Source organism: Arachis hypogaea, chromosome 18, assembly GCF_003086295.3.
Source record: "Arachis hypogaea cultivar Tifrunner chromosome 18, arahy.Tifrunner.gnm2.J5K5, whole genome shotgun sequence".
Classification (NCBI taxonomy): domain Eukaryota; kingdom Viridiplantae; phylum Streptophyta; class Magnoliopsida; order Fabales; family Fabaceae; genus Arachis; species Arachis hypogaea.
The window spans coordinates 29674887-29699097 of NC_092053.1; the positions used below are offsets into that span (position 1 = coordinate 29674887).

A 24211-nucleotide genomic window follows, 5' to 3' on the forward strand; every position below is an offset into this window, starting at 1 on the left:
AACCGAGTGGGATTGCTCCAGGTAGATTGTCATTGGATACGAGACCTCGACAGCTCACTTCCTCTGGTACTTCCGGAGGTAGAGTTTCTGTTGACTCTAGTATGAGTGATGATGCCAGGAGGGGTATCATACAGAGCGGAATTGATCGTCGTGTTCCAATGAATCTTATTCTAGAGAGTTACCAGCCAGTTGATGAGGACAATGATGACTTTCTGGTTGACCATCCAGATGGGGATGATGTTGCGGATGAGGATGACGATGAGGATGACGATGAGGACGACGATGAGGATGAGGCAGATGGTGAGGATGATGATGATGGGGGTGATGGTTCGGATGATGGTTCAGCGCCTACTGCAGGTAAAACGATTTGTTGGTCATTGATTATTTGGATTGATTGTTGATTATTGAATTAGTTGTTTGTTGAATTAGTTGGTTATTGATTATTTGAGTTGATTAGTTGATTTAATTAGTTGGTCATTGATTATTTGACTTGATTATTGATTATTCGAGTTGATTATTGAATTAGTTGTTTGTTAAATTAGTTGGTTATTGATTATTTGAGTTGATTAGTTGATTTGATTAGTTGGTTATCGAATGTTTTCATAGGTACAACCACTAGCGAAAAAGGAAAAGGATACAACCTTAGAGCTGACCCCCCTCGGCGGAGCGCTAGTCGGTATACCCCATCCGCTTCTAAAAATGTTGCAAAGAAATGCAAGAAATTAGTCAAAGATGTAAAATGGGCGATGAGAAAATGATGTTGGACTTACTTATGTATCTTGTCGTGAACTTATTTATATAGCATGTGTTGGACTTATTTATGTATCATGTCTTGGACTTATTTATGTAGCATGTTGGACTTATTTATGTAGAATGTGTTGGACTTATTCATGGAACTGGTTCAATTTTGTAGAATGTTTGAGATCTGGAAATGGTTGAGAACAGGTTTGAGAAATATTTGGATGGGACCCGAATAGGGTGGCAAAGTCTGAGTTTTAGAGGAGATGCTGCCGAAATTTTATAAAATTGAAAGTTTCGTTTGAAGTAAATATTTAAAAAGATTTGGTTTTAAACATGATATATTTTGAGATTGATTTATTTAAAAGAAGGAATTATGTCTTGAATTGGAATTGTTAATCACGTCATACAATAACATCACATACGAAAGTCATACAATATATAAAATATTCAAAGTCATACACTAAATGGAGTGACCGCTATGGCCGGAGCTCTATTGCGTGGTCGCACCCGGATTACTTGGACCACCACGTTGACGACATCTACTACGGCTGTGACCCTCGTCCCCGCATTGCTTACATAGCCTAGGACCACGCAATATTCGAGTGTCCATCTCATTCAAGAAACGGGTCATCCTTGGCCGACCTTTGGATACCCGTCTAAGGAATGGATTACCTACAAATCGAGGTCCATGATAAATAGGCCATGTTGTTGGATTCCCGAGTGCCCTAAACCTAGCCCTGTACACTCGTCGAATCTGGTCCATCTTGTAGACATCATGTACATACAGTTGCCAATCAAGATGTTGGTTTGCACAACAAGCAAACACATGTCGACACGGAAGCCAGTCAACTTGGAACTCACCACAGTCACACCGTTGTTGACGGAGGTCCACTGCATACTCCACACCACTAGGACTCTCACGCACTTCGAATACCTCATTCTGTCGGTCAAAGCAACTAACTTGGATGTTACATACTGCCCGCTGATTTGCATGTAGTTTGGAGGTTACAAGCTCAGAGAACACATGTCCTACATTAATTCTAGCCTCAGCCTCGGCTCTTTTTCGGGTGAACAATTCATTAAGCCTGTAAAATGTTGCCTTAACAAGTGTAGTGACTGGAAGATTGCGAGCCCCTTTCAGTATCGAGTTGATGCATTCCACTAGATTGGTTGTCATATGACCCCATCGATATCCCCCATCAAATGCTAAAGCATACTGCTCATGCGGAATTCGATCCAACCAGTTGGTATAAGCCTCACCCCGCTCACGTAAACGCTGATATCGCGTCTCGTACTCGCGAACTGTTCGCGAGTAACCTGTCACATAAAAAAGGACCCACCATAAAAAACGTTCATCATAATAACTGAGTTCAGGAGTAAATGTAATCGTAACTATCATGCCGATGTTGACGATAAGCTTCTGTAGATATGGAGCCTTGAATTTCCTCAGAAAGTTGGACTCTATGTGTCTGATGCAAAACATGTGGAATGCTCTGGGAGGAGACCAAGCTCCGTGACTACGGGCACTAGCAGACCTAATGGAATCGTGTCGATCGGAGATAAGGCCCACACCGTCCCGTGTCACAACATGCTGTCGCAAGTTACTCAGAGAAAAGTGCTAAGCCTCAGATGTCTCTCCCTCAACTATCGCAAATGCAATCGGCATGATGTTGTTGTTGCCATCCTGTGAGACTGCAACCAACAAACAACCCTTGTATTTTCCATACAAATGAGTTCCGTCTACCTGCACTATTGGCTTGCAATGTCTGAAGGCTCTAATACAAGGGTAATAACTCCAGAAGACTCGGTGTAGCACACGAATATTAGGAACCAAGTCATCTCCCTGGTACGCAGGCATTGTTTCAAAATGAACAACTGCGGATGGCTCCTTGTGACACATGGCCTCAAACCATATCGGCAAAGCTTCGTACGAAACTTCCCACCCTCCGAAAATTGACTCCACTGCCTTCTGTTTTGCCAACCATGCTTTGCGATAACTAATGGTATAGTTAAACTTTGACTGTACTTCCGCAATCACTGATTTCACCCTAATAGACGGGTCAACTTCTACCAACGGCTTTATTGCTTCTGCAACTGTGTTGGAATCCAGCTTCGAATGATCTTGAGAAATGGTGACCCTAGTACAGGTGTGACTACCATTGTACCTCCTTATCTCCCAAGAGAACTTTCTGGACATTTTGCTCACCCTGATCAGCCAATCACATCCTACACCATACTGGGTGCATTTAGCATAGAATATCGTCGGTTCTGACTCATGCACCCGATAATCTACACATCTGCGGATTGTATAATCTTTCATCGCCTTAATTACTGCCTCCCTAGAACTGAATTCCATTCCCACAGTAAATTCACCATCCGGCATAAGGGGAAGCTCTGCGGCAACAACATCACAAATTTTAGACTTGTCAGAACTAATAATGTAATAAACTAATAAGCACAGAACAATGGAAAATGTACTTTTCAAAACCGAACCAGTGATCGAACCGGTCAGATCACTGCTTTAACTGATCTACCCGGTCTTATGTAATTAAAAAATAAAGCATAGTAAAAAAATTTCACTAATAATTCAATAATTTTTGCTGCCTTCTGCGGTCTCACCATGGGACCGGACCGGTCTAAGATTCGGTTTACCAGTTTGTCGGACGAACCGACCAGTCCGGTCGAACCGGTCTGTCAGTTAAACCGATTGGTCCAGTCGAACCAAGTCCCGTCCTAATGCCCTGCCTGGTCGGACTGGCTGGTCCGGTCTAGATGGTCGGTCCGGTCAAACAGGTCATTTTGCTCGAACAAGCCAGTCCGGTTGAACTGGCTGGTCCAGTCGAACCGGTCGGTCCGGTCGAACCGGCCGAGCCAGTTTGATTCTATCAACACTGACGGAAAACACTACATTTCCAGCCTACATGTTCACTTCATAATTAAATGTTAAACAATTACTAATTACATGCTATATTTTGCCTATTTACCCTTGTCTTAACTATTTGTCCTAAACTCAAAACCCATGCACAAATCATACTATCACAAATCTTAATTTAAATTAATGGCGCACCTGCATTTACATATTGAGGAAACTCCGATGCATGCATGGCCTCCAAATCCAATGACCGCATGAAACTCGGCTCCACAAACGGCTGCTGATTTGCTAGTGCATTTGCCACATCCGCCACATCTGCCACCATAGCCTTGTCAGCTTGATCTTCGTCTACACCCGGATCAACGACCTCGTAGTTACTTTCGAACTCTTCTTCACTATCACTGTTGTAATCTTCCAATTCAATATCTCGGTCCACTGCAGATTGCTCGAACTCGATATACAATTCGATAAACGTCATTCGCGACCGACTTTCAAGATACACTGAAAATATTTCTTGCATGCTCGCTTCGTCGGTCACGTATTTCGTTTGAAATTGCACGAACCCACCAAAGACAGATATAGGATATCTGTACAGAATACACGACACTCTCCTAGATATTTGAGAATCCATCTTCTCACAAATGACCCCTTTTAATTCTTCAAATGACAGTGTGAATGGAATAATAATATCTAACGGATTATCACACACAAATTTCACTCCTTCTGATGTTTGTAATAAAATATGGCCATGATAATACACTTTTAATCTTACTCTATCATCCATGATAATAGAGAAGAAGAGATCTACAAATAAAGAAGAAGAGATCTGCAGTGAAGAGATTTAGAGAGTTGTAGCACCGAAGAAGAAGAATGAAATGAGCTGCTCAGATTGGGAGTACATATATATATGTATATCACACTCAAATCGGACCATCCGACCGCATGTATGGCCATTCGAAATTTTTAGAACTAATAAATCGGACGGTCCGATTACTAGACAGCTCGCCCAGAAAATTTTTGAAACCCAGAAATCGCTGGGTCCGATTTGGGTGAGCTAGAGTTTTTTTGAAATCAGCCCTCAAATCGGTAGGTCCGATTTCCTTGGGCAAAAAAGAAAAAACCCTCCGCATGCTACAAATTGTATGGTTCGAGTTCCATGCATGCAACATCACCACGCACAAATTGGACCGTCCGATTTGTGCCCCCATCCCTGTAAGAAATCGGACCATCCGATTTCTCTCCGTCAGCTAACCGTCGTCACACACTTGTTAAATACCTCTAAGCTCCATAAATGAGTGTTACACCAAACCTAGGTTCATATCCAAAAAAATTAGCCGCTAATATTCACTGGCTAAAAGTTGGTTTCATATATATATATATATATATATATATATATATATATATATATATATATATATATATATATATATTTCATCTATCTCCACCTACTCATCAAAGGGAGCCTAAGTTACCCATAGGTGATGGCTAATTAATGAATGGAGTCAGTCTATTTGATTGGTAAAAAATTAAAGGAGACCTCCGATCCATTGTAAGCTAGTGATCGTAAACATCGTTTTCAATAATGCCAGATTCTTTATATGGGAGATGAATGTATTTTATATTGAATTGTTAGTTTCAATCCGCAATATGTTATAAATATGTTACAAGTATGAAAAATTTTATTGAAGGACGAAGGATTTGATTTAAAATCTTACTTTCTTTATCAAGTGTTCTAATATTATTATTAGTTTTTGCACTTCATTTTGATATTACATTTGTTTTTTATTTACTTTATAGCATAGATATTATGTAACACTACAAGATTTTCAGTATTATTTTGCTACCTCAGCTCTCGTCACCAAAGCTCCAATTTAGTTAGTTGATTATACATGCAACTTTTCTTACTTTCTTTCTTTATCCTTTTCTTCTTTTGATTTCTCACGTACAAACATCAATTAATTATTTTCACCTAGTTCACATCACTTTACAATTTCCATGTTACATCTTACACGTCCTATCTATGTTCTTTCCCCCCTCAAATTTTCTCTCTCCTTTTGCTTCTATTTTAGATGGTTTAACTTGAAGAATACTTTTACTACTATTGATAGGCAAGCTCTTTGAGTTTTACTTATACTTTAATTAGATGGTTAATTAAGCATAAAGATACCCAGCTTATTCTAGTATAAAGCTATCTCTATTTTTTTTTTTTTTTTTTTGGAAAAAACTTTCTATTGTTTGCTTTAAAATTTCACATCGATTAAAAAGAAAAATAAAATATACCTTATCAGAAAGTGTGTGGATATTTTATTTTTTTAATTGAACTATTTTGATGAATTAAGAGGTTTCCGTTCTTTCATTAGTAATAAAATTGCAAAACTCAGTGTGTCAAAATAGATAAATTATATATAAATTTTAATTTAATTCTAAAATTTTTATTCGTGCCTTTTTTATTTAGTCCCTTTTTAAAATTTAATAGTCTAGCTCTGTCTATGTGGATGATAAATAATTAAATATTATAGTAACAAGAGGGTATAATATGATGAACTGAAGATGTCAAGAGGCATAACAATAACACATTTCTTATATAACATTGGTGTAATATTTTGTTTAGATCAATGCACATCATATTTGTATGTTTGACTCAACCAAACTTATTAGGTGGACACTCAGCTAAAAATGTTTAAAATATTTTTAAATAAAAATGTTTAATTTCGTTTATTGAATAGATTGCCATGTATTAGATTTTTAACATGTGATATAAATTAAAAGTGTTATTTTTATTAAAATGTATTTATATATTTTTAAAATAATTAATTTGACATTAATATTAATTTTTTAATTTGTTTATGATTTAAATTAGAGGATTGTTTAATTTTTTATTTTTTTATAAATTTTATAATATTATTTTTTTACTTTTATTTTATTATAATTTTAATATTTTTAATTTTGAAATTTTAATATTTTTTTATGAGTTGAATTTTTATTTATAATTTTTATAATTATTTTAATATTTTTTTTCATTCTCTGATTTTTGGAGATCTCTAGTTTAATCTACTAATTTTTATTGTTAATTATTTTATTTTTAGTCTAATAATTTTTATTTGTTTTTAAATTTTTAAATAAAATTTATTGTGAAATTGAGATTTAAAAAAATTTATTTTATATTAATTTAAAAATTCAGTATCGTTTGAATTAATATTAGTTAAAATCATTAATATAATTATTTTTTCTTTTAGATCTTCAATTTTTATTATAATTTATATTTTTATTATTAATTTATATTTTTTTAATATATTTGTTAACTGTGGCTAAATAAATAACTTTAAAAAAAATATTTTACCATTTTTATATGATTGGTGCCCAACTTATTAATTAGGATGATGGCTTAGGGGTTGTAGGTGGAAACACGCGTATGGATCTGTGATTAAGACAAAGGAAGGGAAAACGTCAAAGAGAGTTGAGCCTTTTTCAAAGTCATGTTTCCACTCTTGTAGTTGTATCAGTTCATGCATGCATCTTTAATTTAATCTAACCCAAAAAAATATGGATAACAAAAATGTGTCGTTTAGTAGCAAAATTGAAATTTGTAAAACACCAACCATACCTATGCTAGTTGATAAAGACTCAAAACATTGTTAAGTTAAGACTAAAGTATTTTTGCGTCAAAGCAAAATCAACTTTCAGTCAACCCCGCTTGCACAAAAATACAAACGAATAAAATAATGAAACACCCTATTTCCTTTAAGCCGAATAAATAAATAATTAAATATTGAGAATTAACTTTTTTTTTTTACTAATAGACAAAATCTTTTTTCATCTTTTTCGGTTCTTTAATTTTTATTGAAAAAGAATATTAAAATTTTTATTGACTGACTGTTGGCTGAAATGAAATGTATTCTTTAATTAAACGCTTGTCTTAGAATTAAGGGGAAAAAATCAGTTAATATAATAAAAATGAATGATGACCATTATTTAACGGAAATGTATATAAATTTTCTTCTTCTTATTATTTTGAAAGATAGTCCACTGAGCTTCTTGTCATGCCAGACATAAATAGTCTAAAATAAAATTTTTGGCCCGTAACAATTTAATTAATATAATTTTTTCTACAAATAAGTGTTACAACAATACCCAAAATTATTTGGATTAAACTCTTCTAAAGTTAGGAAATTAATAAAGTGACAAAATAAGTATTTAATAATTTCTAAATTAAAATAGTAAAATTTACCTACAATAAGTATTATAAATTTAATTAAAAGATTTTTTTTTAAATTATTCAGCCTAAGCTAACACTTGGTTCAATAAGCCTCACTATAAGAAATTTGTATTTTGCCCTGCTTTAAAAATGTGTCAAAAAGTTGGGAAAAACGTAGCCATAGTAATTTATCACATTTTTTGAGCTATCGATACGCTTTCTAAAGGGTCGGTTATTTATCCATGGCTAATTTTCTATGGCCACACTTTTTTATCAACGGTCATGCTGTACTTTTGGCCACGCTTTTATAAACAAAAAATGTGAAAATTGGTAGGAACCTATAACCACACTTTTAAAGTATACCAAAAGTCTGGAACCTGTAACCATATTTTCAAAGCGTGCCTACTCAGAATCTTTTGGCACACTTTTAGAAGAGTACCTAGATATGAATCTATCGTCATCCTTCTCGTATCTAGATGTAATTATCGTATTTTTAAGGGTTAAGTACGATTTTGGTCCTTAAGGTACAAGTCGAAATTTTTTTTTCTGTATTCAACCTATTTTTGCATACAAAATCGTCCCTAAGGTTTAACTTGGTTTTAAAATCGTCCTTACCTTAGGGAGAAAAATCGTATAGAGGTGGCGGTGGAAGCGAAAGCGGAAACAGAGGTGGATTGTGGGCAGCTTCTTCTTCTTTCATTCTCCCTTCTTCTTCCCGTCCCCTTCACAGGAGAAAAACACTCTCTTTCTCTTATTTTTTCTTTTTTTATTTTATAATTTTTTTTGTTATGGGTAATTTAGTCCAAATTTTAATATTTAAGTAAAAATGACGATTTTTAAAACTAGGTTTTAAACCTTATGGGAGATTTTGTATGAGAAAAAAGGTTAGAAACGAAAAAAAAATTTGAACCTATACTGTAGGACCAAAATTATACTTAACCCTATTTTTAAAGTATGACCTATTTTTTTTTATCAAATTTAAAAAATATTAAGTATCTACATTATTTATATACAATGCAACATACTCCAAAAACATTAAAAAATTAGATAATAATTATATAAAAAATATCAATGGCTATTTTTTTTTAATTTGTTGTATGGTTTATAACAAAATTTAATATAATAAGATACACTAATACTTAGAAAGTTTGATTATAATTTATCATAATACATGAACTTTCACTATAACTAAATTTCTTTTGTTCAAATTTGTTTGTTGGAACTCTCTGAATTAGTCGACGATGGAAAGATCAATCACTTAACCAAATACTAAAAGTTGTGTCAAATTTTCAGCTAATAAAATATTGACCGAACAAGAACTTGAAAGAGGTATCTGGAAACAAATTTTTACAAGAATTTAGGTTGACATCAGTAAGTTATGGGCAGTTTAAATATATGTGTATTAAATGAAACAGAAAAGAAGTACCTGAAAGCAAAATTTTACAAAATTTAGGTTGAGATGAGTAAGTTGTATGTGGACAGTTTAAAAATTCTAAGATTAAATGTTTGAGAAATAATATGCAGTAAAATCAACTATAATTTATAAAACTCACATCCAAGGCAAAACAACCCTATCGACAAAGTTTTTTTTAAAGGGGAACGCTAGGTAGACAATGACCTTGTTGAACAATATGAACAATCTGCTTTAAAAATTAGCCCAATTAGATTACTAACACAGTATACCCGTATACACCCCTCCCAAATCCTAATTTTAATCATCTTAATTACTAACATCATAATCATCCCACCCACTCCCACCTTCTTTGACCTAGCAGTAAAAACTTTTCCCCTTCCCCACTATTCAAACGGCATTCAGGAAGTAGTAGCCTTCCCCTACTCCCAATTGAAACGGCATTGACAAAGGAGGACCTTCCCACATCCGACGCTTCTTCTTTGCTGCATTCCGTCGTCCATCCTGCCCCTCGCCAAACCGACCATCCTCCGGGGCGCCTCCATTGTGAAGACGAACAGCAGCAGGCGAACCCCCCTGTCGCCGTCGCGTGGAAGTCACCCAGCCGCCACCAGCGTTGTCTTTTAACAGTCATCTTCCGAGGTTGAAGTCACTGCATGTCTGCGCCGCTTGGAGTCTTCCTCGGACAAAACCAAAGCAACCGTGGTGTGTGTTTGCTTGCCCCTATTGAAGGTCAGTCCCTCGATAGCCATTTCTTCAAGGTTTAGATGTTCATAGTAATGTTTATGTTATGGTTGCATAGAAGGGTTTTGCTGCTTGTGGGAATTGCTGGGCCTGTTTGACTTCTTCAAGTGTTTATTAACATAAGGAAACTGAAAAGAATAATGACTCGTACATGTTGTTGAGGATCTGGTTTTTCGTGTCTTGTTTTTTAATGGTTGACTGTATTTGGATTTGTTTTTGTCTCTGAATATTAGTAAGTCAGCAATTGGTGTGAAGCACGTGCTTAAAATTTGTTGCTTTGTGAGTTGTATGTTTAATCACTCTAAGTTGGATGGTCATTTCTATACATGAATGGATGGTTGAATTTTTTGCACAGTTGTTTGAAATTTGGTTGATGATGTTAACTTTTTTTTCCTTTCAATACCTAACTTAAAAAGGTGTCACATTTGAATAACTGTTCAATTCTCTTATTATGCATATTTGATTTTGAAAAGGTAGGTTTGAATCGGTATCCTATTTGTTTATTTAAGAAAAAAATTGTAAGTATAATTTGGAATCAATTTACATTTTTCTAGTCTTAGCTGAAAGTGTATTTTACTTTTTCTTCACATGTCTAGTTGCATTTGATTGGATAGGATCTAAATGAAAGTAGTTTTGGCATTCAGTTTGACCATGTAAAGACTCTATTTACATGTTGATCAGCATATTTGACTACCATCGCAATCAATCTTTGGGAACATTCTAAACAAACCAGCTTTAGACTTTAAAAATAGTGAATAAGTTAGCATGAATAGTCCTTTTGACACACCAGATCGAAATAAATAGTGTGTTGCCTTGAATTTACAAGTTAATTGGTCCGTTTGATTTTTTTAATACTTGCAGCGGGAAAATTATACTAGATGAATATTTAAAGTTGAGCGTTGTGACATGATCTACAGCATTTAGGACGCAATTTCTGTTGTTACTAATCTCTAGAGCTTATCAAGCTGTTATATTATGACTTGTTTTGGTGACTTTCGTAATCAGAAGTTCAATTTTGACTGCTACACTTTCAAGGACCTTGTTTTACTTGATTTTTTGTTATCTGCCTGTCTACTCATACTGCGCACGACTGTGGGTGTTCTGTTGTTGATTTTCATATTTTTTTTTTGAAATTACAGCAAAGATAGTAATATCACATGGTTCATGGATGCTTGGATTAAAGCGAACAGTATGAAATTTGATGGAGTTTGGGCTTGATATTTTAGAATTCTTTTCTTTATCTGTTTCTGGTTCATGTAATTGACTTTTAATTTCTATGAATTATGGATGTTCAATTTTATAAGAAACGATGGATACAAAAAAGAGATGGCTTTTAGTGATGGTTTAACTAGATATGAGTTAAATTAGTTATAAATACTATAGTTGCATAATGTTTGATGTCTACATATTTATAACTTTATTATTTTCGATCATGGATGTTGTAAAGACTCGTGTTAAACTTTTAAGAATAATACATAGTTATATAGAAATAATATTTTTTATGTGTGAAATTTTCTAAATAATGCGAGCGGACTATTATACTACATAAATGTAAAAAATTTACGGTTTTGAAATGACCTAAATCATTTATGAAGCAATTTTTAGTGTTAATAATTTCTAGTGCCTATTAAGCAATTTTTATTAGGAATTGTATTGGTTCCTTTTGTAATAAGAAATTAATTAATATTAATCCAGAGTTGAATAAATATTAATTACATAATATTTTTTATTCAAAATATCTTTCAAGAAAATTTCAAAGGATATGTCTTGATTTTATTTTATGTATATAAAAACTTTAGCGCTAACAGAAATACACTGTATAGTCCTTTCAATTCATTTCTTTCCGTATACTTCTTGTTTCAAGTAACGCATTTCTCTTCTTTTTCTTTATTCTTTCTTATGTAGTTGGGATTGTGGCATCTATGCTATTAAATTCATGGAGACATGGACTGAAGATTGTAAACTAGATGAATGGGATGATGTAAGTTACCCAGTCGCTCTGTTCTTAGTTTGTTATTTGCGTTTCATGTTACTTTGACACTTCAAACATCGCGCTCACAATGAAAACACCATACAGGATATGTTTCGGTCAATGAGAGTGGAGTTCATGATGGATATTGTCATGGGAGCACACAATGAATTAATTGATCAGGTGCGAACTTTGTTGGAACAAAATGATGAAAACATATGCCGCAACCGTCCAAGAAACAAGAAAAGGGAGGTTAAGTCACCATTTACAACACCAAACACAAAGACATTGATGAAACGAGTTAGAGAATTACATGTGAGGAAGAACCGGAATAGGAGGAAGCAATAGATGTACTTAGTTTTAATTCCACAAATACCTTTTTATCATTGTTTACGTGTTTTCGCGATAGAATTTTCTTACAACACACAATATAAAATTTAGTAGGGAAAACTTTTTTTGTTCTCGAACTCTTCTGATTCTGTTCCTGTGTTCCAAGATATTAGCGTCTGTAAAAGGTAATAGTTAAGAATAACCATCTGGGCACCAATAGAAATAACCATCCGCTACCCTATTGAATCGAACATCCGTATTAAAATACTTGTAACTAATCAAACCCACTACACCCAAACTATTTAAAATAACCATCTGGTCACCAATAGAAATAACCATCTGCTACCCTATTGAATCGAACATCCAGTTTAAATTACTTTTAACGTATCACACACACTACACCCAGACTATTCAAAATAACCATCTTGGTAACAAAAGAAATAACCATTCGCTTTCCTATTAAATCAAACATCCAGTTTATAATACTTTTAATGAATCACGCACACTACACCCAAATTATTCAAAATAACCATCTGAGTAACAATAGAAATAAACATCCGCTATTCTATTAAATCGAATATCCAGTTTAACATAATTGTAACTAATTATACACACCACACCAAGGCCATTACAAAATTACCATCTGGATACCAATAGAAATAACCATCCGCTACGCTATTGAATCGAAACCGACTTTCTTTGCATATGTTGCATAAAAATTCTAAGCCAGCTTCAAATGCTCAAACCGTATCCCAACTCTTGGTATTTCATCTTCGGCAAGGCAACTATGATCCGGTAACTGCGAATCAGTTCAAAACAGACATCATTCGATGAACATGAGGATTAATGGTCGGTTCAAATATGCGGTTCACGAAGAAATAGCAATATACTAGAGACCAAACCTCATCAACAAGATCCATGTCATCACTTTCAAACTCAGTAATGTCCGTACATTCTATGACCTACAATCAAACATACACAAACAAACAAACTAACTAGATACCGTACTATTAAACAAGTTTCAACTAAAAATATTTTATTAATACTTTTTTCAAGAATATCATTAAAAATTTATTACTATACATAACTTACAAGAAATAATAACAATGAAAAATGTACTCATACAAAATCTCACTTAATTAGTTAGGCTTGTATTAAGTATTTATATAGAGCATGCATGGATCTGCCACAATGCATCTACACAACCTAAAACCAAGTCCATTTCTATGCTTTGAAAAGTCAAAAAGCTCATTATTTCTTCTTGGATGTGAATGATACACTCCCATTCTTCATTTTTGTTTCTTCAATTCCTTCCTTTCCAATCCTCTCTTATTTCTTCTTCTTCTTATTTGTTTATTAATTAATTTATTTTTCTTATAGTAGTAATCAATGTTGTATGTATTGTGGACTTGCTAATTGAATTTTTGGAGCCTTTGAGTACTTATATTATATGTTATGCACAAACTGTACATATATTTTCTAGCAATATTATATAGCGTGAAAAAATAAAAAAGAATGCAAAAACAAAAAACACATTTAGTGAGCATCCAAAATAAAAATCATCTCCACTTAGAGCATATATTTCCATCTATGAAGTGAGTTGTGACCAAATTTGTTTGGGCATGCATGGCATCGAAGCATAAGGATGAGAATTTAAAATAATCTAATGGCAACCATGTGGAATGTTTAAAACATATATGAATAGATAGTTCCATTCAATTCACTTAACTAAACATGATATGCACTTCTTAAATTATATTAATCAAATGACCAAACTTAAAATTTTAAACCAATTTGGTGTTTAAACAAAACTAATAATCAAGTGCCTTGTCAAAACTCAATCTAAACATCATTAAAAATAGCATAAAATTGCACAATTCTGAATTATAATGCTTAAAGAGAACAAAATTTAAGACAAATGCTGGCTAAACAAAAGAATTAAACAAAAATTTCACTCAGACATTTCATGGAGCATATGGTGTGCACAATATGTAAACAGAGATTTTGAACTCAATTTAAGCAGCAATCAATCCAGAAAAATCAGCCATAAAACATTTTAGAATCTAAAAAGTATCAATCCATTAATCTAAGCCTAATCTAAACACTAAAAGCAGAATTAAAAATTAGTTAAAATAAATAAACAAAAGAACACGGACAGGAGGAAGCATGGAACCTGCGTTGGTGAAAGGGGAAGAATGGAAAGAGAGGGTAGCAGACACGGTGTTGCAGCGGCACAGAGCTCAGCCGCTACTGGATTGCACTGGGTTTCTCGACGGGGTTGGGCTTTGCACAAAGAAACAGGGGTATCGTACAAGAGATTGAGGAGAAATGGAGAAAGAGGGAAGGAAAAGAGAAGAGAGGGAAGAGAGAGAGGGTAGGCGACGGCGGTCACCGATGGTGATGGTAGTAGTGTCGGATGGAGAGTTGGGGTTGGATTGAGAGTGCAGAAGAGAAAAGGGTCCAGCAAAAAGAAGATAAGATGAGAGGCTAGTTGCAGAGCTTCAATTCACTAATATGAAAACCTTAATTTTTTAAAATTTGAAATATAATTATTATTATTAGAATTTAATTAATCAAACCATTAATTACATTTATAATTAATTTACTTTTTTAACCCTTTTATTTATATTGTTCACTAATATTATTGTTCACCTATATTTTTCCTTCTTTAAATGGCTATGTTTTATGATTAGTTGTTTGTGTACTAGGTGGTTATTAGCAACATATCTTCATTGTAATTCTCCTTTGCAATTTTTTATTGTTGGGATTAGCATCACATATGGCCATATTTGTATTTCTTCATCATTCATTCCTTAAAATCATAACAAAAAATAATTATAAAATAATAATTGATGACATAATTGACTATAATATAAAATTGAAATCTAATTTATTAGTCAAACAAACTAAATTAAATAATAATAACATCAATTTAAATCATAACAAATTTATTTGTACTCTATTACATTTTTTAGAAGAAGCTCAAGTCCCTGTTTGGATCTTAAACCCATACGACTGAAGGAAATGAGAAATGATCAGAAAAAGTATATAGTAGAGCAAAAAGATGTAAAGATCATAGTGGAGAGCCTATAATATGACTTATAGATATCTAATCTAAAAATAATAAAAATAACTTTAGTATTTATGATAATCAATTATCTTTTATTACATATTACATTTAATTTTATTACAATAAATTTTAAATTTATAATATATATTTTTTAATTTAATAATATATTATTAGCTCAAGTTATAAAACTAATATATATTTTACAATCAGTTGAGTTTTATAACGTTTTTTCTCAGAGTACATATATCAAAGAGTACTTAGATTTGTTAATAGTTAAGTTCGTAATTATTTAAATATTTTTAAATATTAAAAAATAATTATTTTAATTTTTTAAAAAATAATTATCTTAATAAAAATCTTATATATAAAATATATGAGTTTAACTTTCTAATTAACGCCTAAATTCTGAATAGTCTTTGTATAGATATTAATACTGCTATATCTTTAGTAATAAACAACTTTTACTCTACCTAATAAACCTAGCGTAGGCATGCAATTAATTTTATGATTTATTTTTTATTAAATATTTACAGAAATTAAATTGTCTAATTCCAAAATTGAAATGAGGAATATTAGCAAAAGCTTAATCTATAACACAATCTTTTGTCTTTATATTTGTACATAGGTTTAATTATTTTGTTGGTCTCTATAGTTTTGTGAAATTTTTAATTAGATTTCTATACTTTTTTTCTTTTTAATTGGCTCTTTACACCAAATTTTTTTTAATTAGGTTCCTTTTGGTAGTAATAATTGACTTAATTGTATAGGGACCCAACTAAAAAAAATTAGTACAGTGACTCAAATAAAAAGAAAAAAAAGTATAGGAACTCAACTAAAAAAAATTTGATACAAAGACTCAATTAAAAAAAAAAAGTATAAAAACCTAATTAAAATTTTCACGAAACTATAAAGATTAACAAAATAATTAAACCTTGTATATATTCAATTCTAATATATATATACAGCGGACCAACAATAGAGTACAAAGGATAACTACAATAAACAAATGAAAAAAAATAGAAAACATAATTAAAAGGTAATTTATTAATCTTTTTATTCCCACATTCTTATTATACTTGTTGGTTATAAAATTGCTTTTAATTGTTTAAATAGAAATTTTATAATATCCTTCCTGAACAATAGAAAAAGCTAAGAATACATATACTTGAGAATATAAATATCATACATATTAGCATAGGTTGTTTAATTTGTTTAGAAATTCATAACTTTACATTTCTATGTAATATTTTATTTTAATATTTTTTTAACAACATATTATATAAATAATTAAATTATTTTTTTCATTATGTTAACAATCAAAATCAAATTTTTATTTAATTCTCTCATTATTCTTCAATTTTTTTTATCTTAATTCATTTCTTACAACTTTCTTTCCTTCTTCTATTCTTTTTATTCTTCTTATCTTTCTCTCATTTTATCATCACATCCTCGTTCATATCATGAACTAAAAAAAAGTAAATTCATTTCAAAACCTAGAGAGCATGGAAGAAGGAGTGGAATTAGTGTTTATGATAGAGGAAGACTTTTCTAAGGGACTGGAGACATATATAGAACTTGTGGACAAGAAGATATGTGTTGAACAAGAGCCAATTGCTGATCAGAGAATAAAAGATACCAGCCAATCAATGACACCCCAAGACCCATGAGAATATTATCGTGGAACTGTTGGAGTTTGGAGAAATCCTTGGCAGTTCACAACTAATTAAAGAGATTGTTCAATCCCACTCCCTGAGTTAGTTTTTCTTTGTGAAACAAAAAATTAATCTCGATAGGTAAAAAGAAAATCCAAGGCTTGTGGCTACTCTAATAAGCAAATTGTTGATCCTTCTGGTAGTGCAGGTGGACTTGTGTTGGCATGGAAGGATGATTTTGTTGTTCAGATTTTCAGTTATTCTATATTGCTGCCTTGATAAAAGATGTCCCTCTCAATATTGAATAGAATTTTATAGGCGTTAATTTAAATTGCAATGAGAATATTCGGCTATCCCAGTTTCAAGAAATATCTTTGGTGCTCTCCCAACTCCAAGATAAATTGGTTATTGTTGGTAGTTTTAATTCCAATATTGATCAAGGTGAAAAACTTGGTAGTAATCCTAAATTTCATTCTTTTATTGATGTCTTTAATTACTTTATTACATATAACTTGTTGATTGATTTGGAAATGGTGGGTAGACCATTTACTTAGAATAACAGATACAGGGAAGGTGAACTAATTCAGGAAAGACTTGACAGGGTACTTGTCGATGAATCTTGGTCCCAATTATACTCTCATCCCATGGTCTTTAGACTATCAGAGGCAGATTCTGATCACGCCCCCTCCTTTTGGACACTACTACTAACCAGAAAGATCAAAGAGGAGATTCAAGTTTCAATTCTGCTGGTGTGGAGAAGAAAAAAATTGTAACTTTATCAGCAAGGTCTAGAACTCAAATATAGAAGGTCCAGCGATATTCAGATTATTTCAGAAGCTTAAATTGGTTAGATACTGATTGGTTCTCTGGCAAAAGAACAACTCTATTAATTCTAAAAAGGAGATTGTAGAAGTTACTGCTCTTCTAGAATAAAAACGGACATCAGTCATCATGGGAGACACTGAATTACTTGAGTTTAAACAGCGACTTGAAAAAGCTTATTTGGACGAAGAGCTTTATTGGAAAGACAAATCTAGAATTAAATGGCTGAAGGAAGGAGACCAAAATACAAACTTCTACCATGAAAAATTTAAATCCAGAACCAGAAGAAATAAGATATGCTATCTGCGGAGGGATAATGGGGATATGGCATCAACCAATGCTGATATTGTTAAGGTGGCTGAGGATTACTTTAAGAATATTTTCACATCTTCTAATCAGGCGGATCCTATACCTTTTTTCACAGACTTCGAGTCTAAGGTTACAACTAATATGAACTGTAGGCTCAGAAGATCTGTTTCTATGAAAGAGGTAAAAAGAGCTACTTTTAGTATCCACCTTCAGAGTGCACCAGAAGAGGATGGTATAATGGCTAAATTCTTCTAATTCTACTGGGATATAGCAGGAGATGGCGTGTTTTGGGTTGTGAGGAATTTCTTTGCTGGAGGTAGAATTTTAAAAAATTTTAACCACACCAATATCTATCTAGTGTCAAAGGTCCCAGATGCGAGCAATATGACTCAGATAAGTTTCATCAGTTTATCCTTTGTTGTCTACAAAATCATTTCGAAGGTACTGGTCCACAGACTCTAAGGGTGTATGAACAATGTAATTAGTCCTATTCAAAGTGCATTCTTGAAAGGTAGACTTATTTCTGATAACATTCTTATAGCACACAAATGTATGCACTACCTTAAACAAAAAAAAAACGAGGCTTGGAATACGAAATGACATGCTTGATATGAGTAAAGCCTACGACAAGATGGAGTGGCATTTTCTATGATTTATTATGGAGAAGTTGGGCTTTGAATCGAGATTCATTGACTGAATTTGTGAATTGTTGACAACCGTTTCTTACGCTGTTGATGTGGAAGGTCAACCCTATGGTTTTTTTAACCAAATAGAGGCATCTATTAAGGTGACCCTCTATCCCCTTTTCTTTTCTTATTATGTGCAAAAGAACTTTCCTTCTTGCTATTCAAAGCAGAGCAAAACATTCTCATTCGAAAAATTTAGATAAACAGAAGATGCCCAACTATAAATCACTTGCTATTCACTGATGATTTCATTCTATTTGGTAAAGCTTCAAAAAATAGTTGTGCCTCTATTCTAGAATTATTGGAATCTTATGAGAGATTCAATGGACAAAAAATAATCTTAATAAATCAGCCATGTTCTTTAATAATAACACTCCAAAGCTGATTAGAACCTCCCTAGCAGTCCAACTAAATTTTTTTACATAGGTATACACAATAAATATTTGGGTCTACTTTCCGTTGTCAACCGCTCTAAGAAAGTCACCTTCAACTCAATCAAAGATAAGGTTTTCAAAAGGACATAAGGATGAAAAAGATGCTTGTTTTTTAATGGAGGAAGAAAAGTATTACTCCGAGCAGTTGCTGAAGCCATACCAATATACATATTGTCATGTTTTAAACTTCTGGATAATTTGCTTAATGAAATTCATAGTATTCTAACACAGTTCTGGTGGGGGCAGCAAGGTTTTAAAAGGTGAATGGTGTGGATTAGTTGGGATAAGATGACTAGGCCTAAGAAAGAAGGCGGACTTGGTTTCAAAGATCTCAGAGCTCAAAACCTGGCTCTTTTGGGTAAACAGTGCTGAAAAATCATGACTCAACCTAACTCTCTTCTTTCTAAAATACTTAAAAGTAAATACTTCAGATTTAATTCTATCCTTACAGTAGAAGTAGGAACCTTACCTTCTTGGTGTTGGCAAAGTATTCTTGAAGGGAGGTGAGTTGTAGAGAAATGCATTACTTGAAAAGTAAGTTCTGGTAATATCCGAATCTTCAGTGAACCATGGCTCCCTCCTCCTTACCCTTTTACTGTTCTATCATCTGCAGCACTATTATTAAATAGTTACCATCTGTTATGGGTTAAAGACATATTTTTATCAAATAAATAGTGGAACCAAGTATTAATCTCAAATCTTTTTCCTCTAGAAATTGCTCAGCGAATCCTCTCCATAACCCTAGGAAAAGGTGAAAACACAATTTCATGGGTAATGAACAGAGCAAAAACATATAATGTTGCATCAGGATACAGAATTGTTTATCAATTTTACCATACCTCCATTAAATTTTGTCCAAATTTCATGTAACAGAGGCCAATTTGGAGCCTTTTATGGAAGTTAAAAATTTCTCATAAGATTTTGCTCTTTGCGTAAAAAATCCTTCATGGTAAGCTTCCTATTCTACTTCTCATCCACCAGGAATTTCCATCCATTCCAGCAATTTGTCCAATTTGTAAATCAGCTCTAGAATCACTCATGTATTGTCTATTTTTTTGTGGAGATGCTAATCTAGTGTGGAAGAAGAGTCCTTTGACTTACCTCATTCCAAACCATAAATGTTCCTTATTCTTCAATCGGTGGAGGGATTTGATGTTACAAACTATACTTCAAGGAACAATCCCTCAAAGAGTTCGACTGGTTTTGATTATAGTTTAAAATATTTAGTAGGAGAGGTGTCGGCGAATCTTCGAGCATGTCCAGTAGCCTCCGAAAAAAATACTAACAACATCGTTTAAGTTGAACCAGGAGCTATCTATTTTGTCTTATGCATAGTATCCTAAGATTTCTTTTCTATTTATTTTTCTATGTTATTTTCTTCTTACAATTTCATTTGTTCATAAATATTTGAAAATCTCCTTTTTCTATTTTTCTTGTCTTGACTTTTGGACATTGTATGTATTTCTCTATTGAATAAAATACTACTATTATCTTTAAAAAAATTAAAATTAATTAAAATGAATTTATGCGTTAAAAATATAAAAAATTATTTTTACCCTTTAATATTAATATAAAAAAAATATTTGAAGATGGGAAGTGGTCTAATGATGATGATGGTAGCAGTGATTATTGGTGAAAGTAAAAGATTATGTGGTAATAAAAAATTAAAAATCAAGCTAAAACATTCTATACATTTTTAAATCAATTAAAAATTTTTATTTTATATAATTGATTCTAAATACAATAATTTATTTTCAATTTAATTCAATTAAATTTTTTTAAAATTAAATCAATTCAATTTTAAATTTTTTCTTCTAAACCCACCCTAAATTTATCCAAAAAAAAAAAAAAACTAAAACTTTCATATAAATAGGGGTAAAAAGGAATTTATCATATAAGATACTAGGTAGAAATTAGTGCAAAGTTAAAATTAATTGAATTATACTAATCTAGACGCCACCTACCAACACAATTCATGAATTATTTATTAACAACTCAATTAGATATCCATCATCATTTATCCTTTAATCAGATATTATCGGTAAAAAATTAATAAAATAATAATAATTATTATTTTTAGTTATTATGTCTCAAAATTTTTTTATATATATTTAAATTTTAAAATTATATTTTTTAAAGTTAAAATATTTATATTTAAATTTAAACTTAATAAAATAATTAATAAATCAAAATTAAACTCTAATCAAATTAAAATAATATTATTAAAATCAATTGCTTCGATTCTAGTTTCCTTTGTTAATATAATTGTTAGGTAATTTTTATACGTGGATGAATTTATATAAGTTTTGGATGTATTTAAAAAATTTTGTGTACTATCTTATTATTTTGGATTATAAAAATAAAATTTAATGATAAAAACTAGTAAACTATAATTATGAGTTTTGGATAGGTTTAAAAAATATTTTAGATACTATGATATTATTTTAGATGCACTATTAAAATTTGATGTATTATAATTATATCGAATCCTAATTGCTAGGTAATGATAATTTTTGGATAAACTGAGACAAGTTTTAAATGTGTCTAAAAATATTTTATGTGCTATTATATTATTTTAAATATGTAGTCATGATTTGGTGTAATATTCTTAAATATTTTTTATAATTATCATCTACATAAGTAAAGACAAAATTTTTTTATAAGTCCAAGTAATACATAATGTACTAAATTTCTGACATTATGTTAAGAAAAATAATATAACCAAAGATTTAAGTGAATATTGACCAGGTACATAAAATATTTTATGTATTATTATGTTATTTTAGATGTGTTAGAAATTTATAACGTATTTTTTAGCATAAATATTAAATAAAAACATTAAACATATTCAGTTTGATGAGTGTATTAAACACTGTGATCAAATAAGTTGAGAAGCATGTGCACTACTTTAAAGTCAATCCAGTTAGAATCAGTTACAAGCTTCAGTTGCAAGTTTCAGTTAGTTAGTTACTAGTTTTCAGAAGTTTCAGTTAGTTATCAATTCAGTTGTATTATCTCTCAGCTATAATAAATAGCTAAAGTCTGCTTGTAATTCACACTTTTTTTATTCACTTTCACTCTGTTCAATAATAGAACTCTCCATTCTTCTCTCAAATCTCATTCTCATCCCTTCTCTCTATCTTCATCATGCTCCTCTACTAAACTCAGTTCTGTTATCTATCTTCTGTGTGCCTAAGGCACCGATACCTTCATGGTATCAGAACTTTTTGGTACCATAGCTTTCGCAAACAATCTGATCTGGATCTTTGGCTGAAGATCGATCAAGAACCATGGCTCAAATTTTTGTTGCAACTCCTATTTCCATGAAACTAGATGAAAACAATTACCTGCAGTGGAAGGATCAAGCAGAATCAACAATCGAAGGAAATGATATGCTGAATCATTTCACTGGAGAGGAAATTTCTTAGATTCTTCTTTCAAATGGAGCAGTAAATCCAGAGTTTTTTTGGCTGAAGATCGATCAAGAACCATGGCTCAGAATTTCGTTACAACCCTATTTCCATGAAACTAGATGAAAACAATTACCTGCAGTGGAAGGATCAAGAAGAATCAACAATCGAAGGAAACGATATGCTGAATCATCTCACTGGAGAGAAAATTTCTCAGATTCTTCTTCCAAACAGAGCAGTAAATCCAGAGTTTCAGAAGTGGAAAAGACAAGATGCTCTTCTGAAATCCTGGTTTCTAGCTTCAATGTTGAATCCCTTCACCACAAGAATGGTTGGTTGTACGCTTACTCATCAAATCTGGAAAAGGCTGGAGGATCACTTCTCATCCTAAATCAAGGCCAAGGTAATGCAGCTAAAAAACAAACTAAGCACAATTCAGATAGGCAATTCGGTCACGGAATATGTCTTGTCAATAAAGAGCACTATGGATGCACTAGCCTCAGTAGGTGAATCAATGAAAGAAAGCGATCATGTCAATGCAATACTACACGGTCTAACTGAAGAATATGGAAATATGATGACCTCAGTCTTGACAAGATCAACCAGCATAATAGTGGGAGAATTAGAAGCACTATTACTCGCTCATGAAAGCATGCTAGCAAGATTTAGAAAATCTGAATCTTTTGTACAAGCAAATGTAGCTCAGCATTCACAACATTCACAGATTCAACAAAATCAATTTTATTTTCAAAGTTCAGCAGCAAGAGGAAACTATAGAGATAACTTTTGTGGTAGACCTGGAAGAACATTTAGGGGATGCAGCAGAGGTGCACATGATGCAGCGCGAATGACTCAAGATGCAAGAAGATTCACACAAGATTGTGATTATGGTAGAGGACAGTATGGTCGAGGAAGAATGATGCATGGTGGAAGGCCATAATGCCAAGTCTGTGATAGGGTTGGACATACAGAAAAATTCTGTTGGTATAGATATGATAAGGAGCAATATGAAGACATGAATGAAATCACTCCGCCAAAGGCAAACTACAGCAGTGTCTTAGCAACTCCCTCCACTGTTCAAGATCCGAACTGGTATCCTGATCTGGAACCACACACCATATGACTCATGATGCACAAAATCTCATAGAGAAAGAGGCATACATTGGAGATGAACAAGTTGTCATAGGAGATAGTTCAGGTTTGCATATTCATCATGTTGGTAAAATATGTTTTAAAACTGATTTGAGCTCAAGATTACTTACCTTAACTAAGTTGCTTCATGTGCTTGAAATCACAAAGAATTTGATGAGTGTGCATCAATTCTGTTGTGATAATAGAGTTTTTTTTTAATTCTATTCTGACAAATGCTGCATCAAATCACAGGGAACTAGAGAATTATTATTCCAAGGAAGTGTTGACAAAGGCCTGTATAGATTTGGGGACATCACTGCTGCACACACACCTTTTGCTTACACATCCTCATTAGCACAGTCTAATTCCTTTCTGATTTGGCATGCAAGATTAGGGCATCCAAATCATAAGGTAGTGTCAAAAGTACTCAAAACT

General features: G+C 32.4%; 1 protein-coding gene across 1 annotated transcript; it reads right to left on the bottom strand.

Moving 5' to 3' along the window:
• Nucleotides 1-1231: 1231 nt before the first annotated feature.
• LOC112769852 (uncharacterized) lies at nucleotides 1232-2224 on the bottom strand. The gene has a single exon (XM_025814310.1). It carries the CDS (start codon nucleotides 2222-2224, stop codon nucleotides 1232-1234), a length of 993 nt encoding a protein of 330 aa, XP_025670095.1.
• Nucleotides 2225-24211: the final 21987 nt, after the last annotated feature.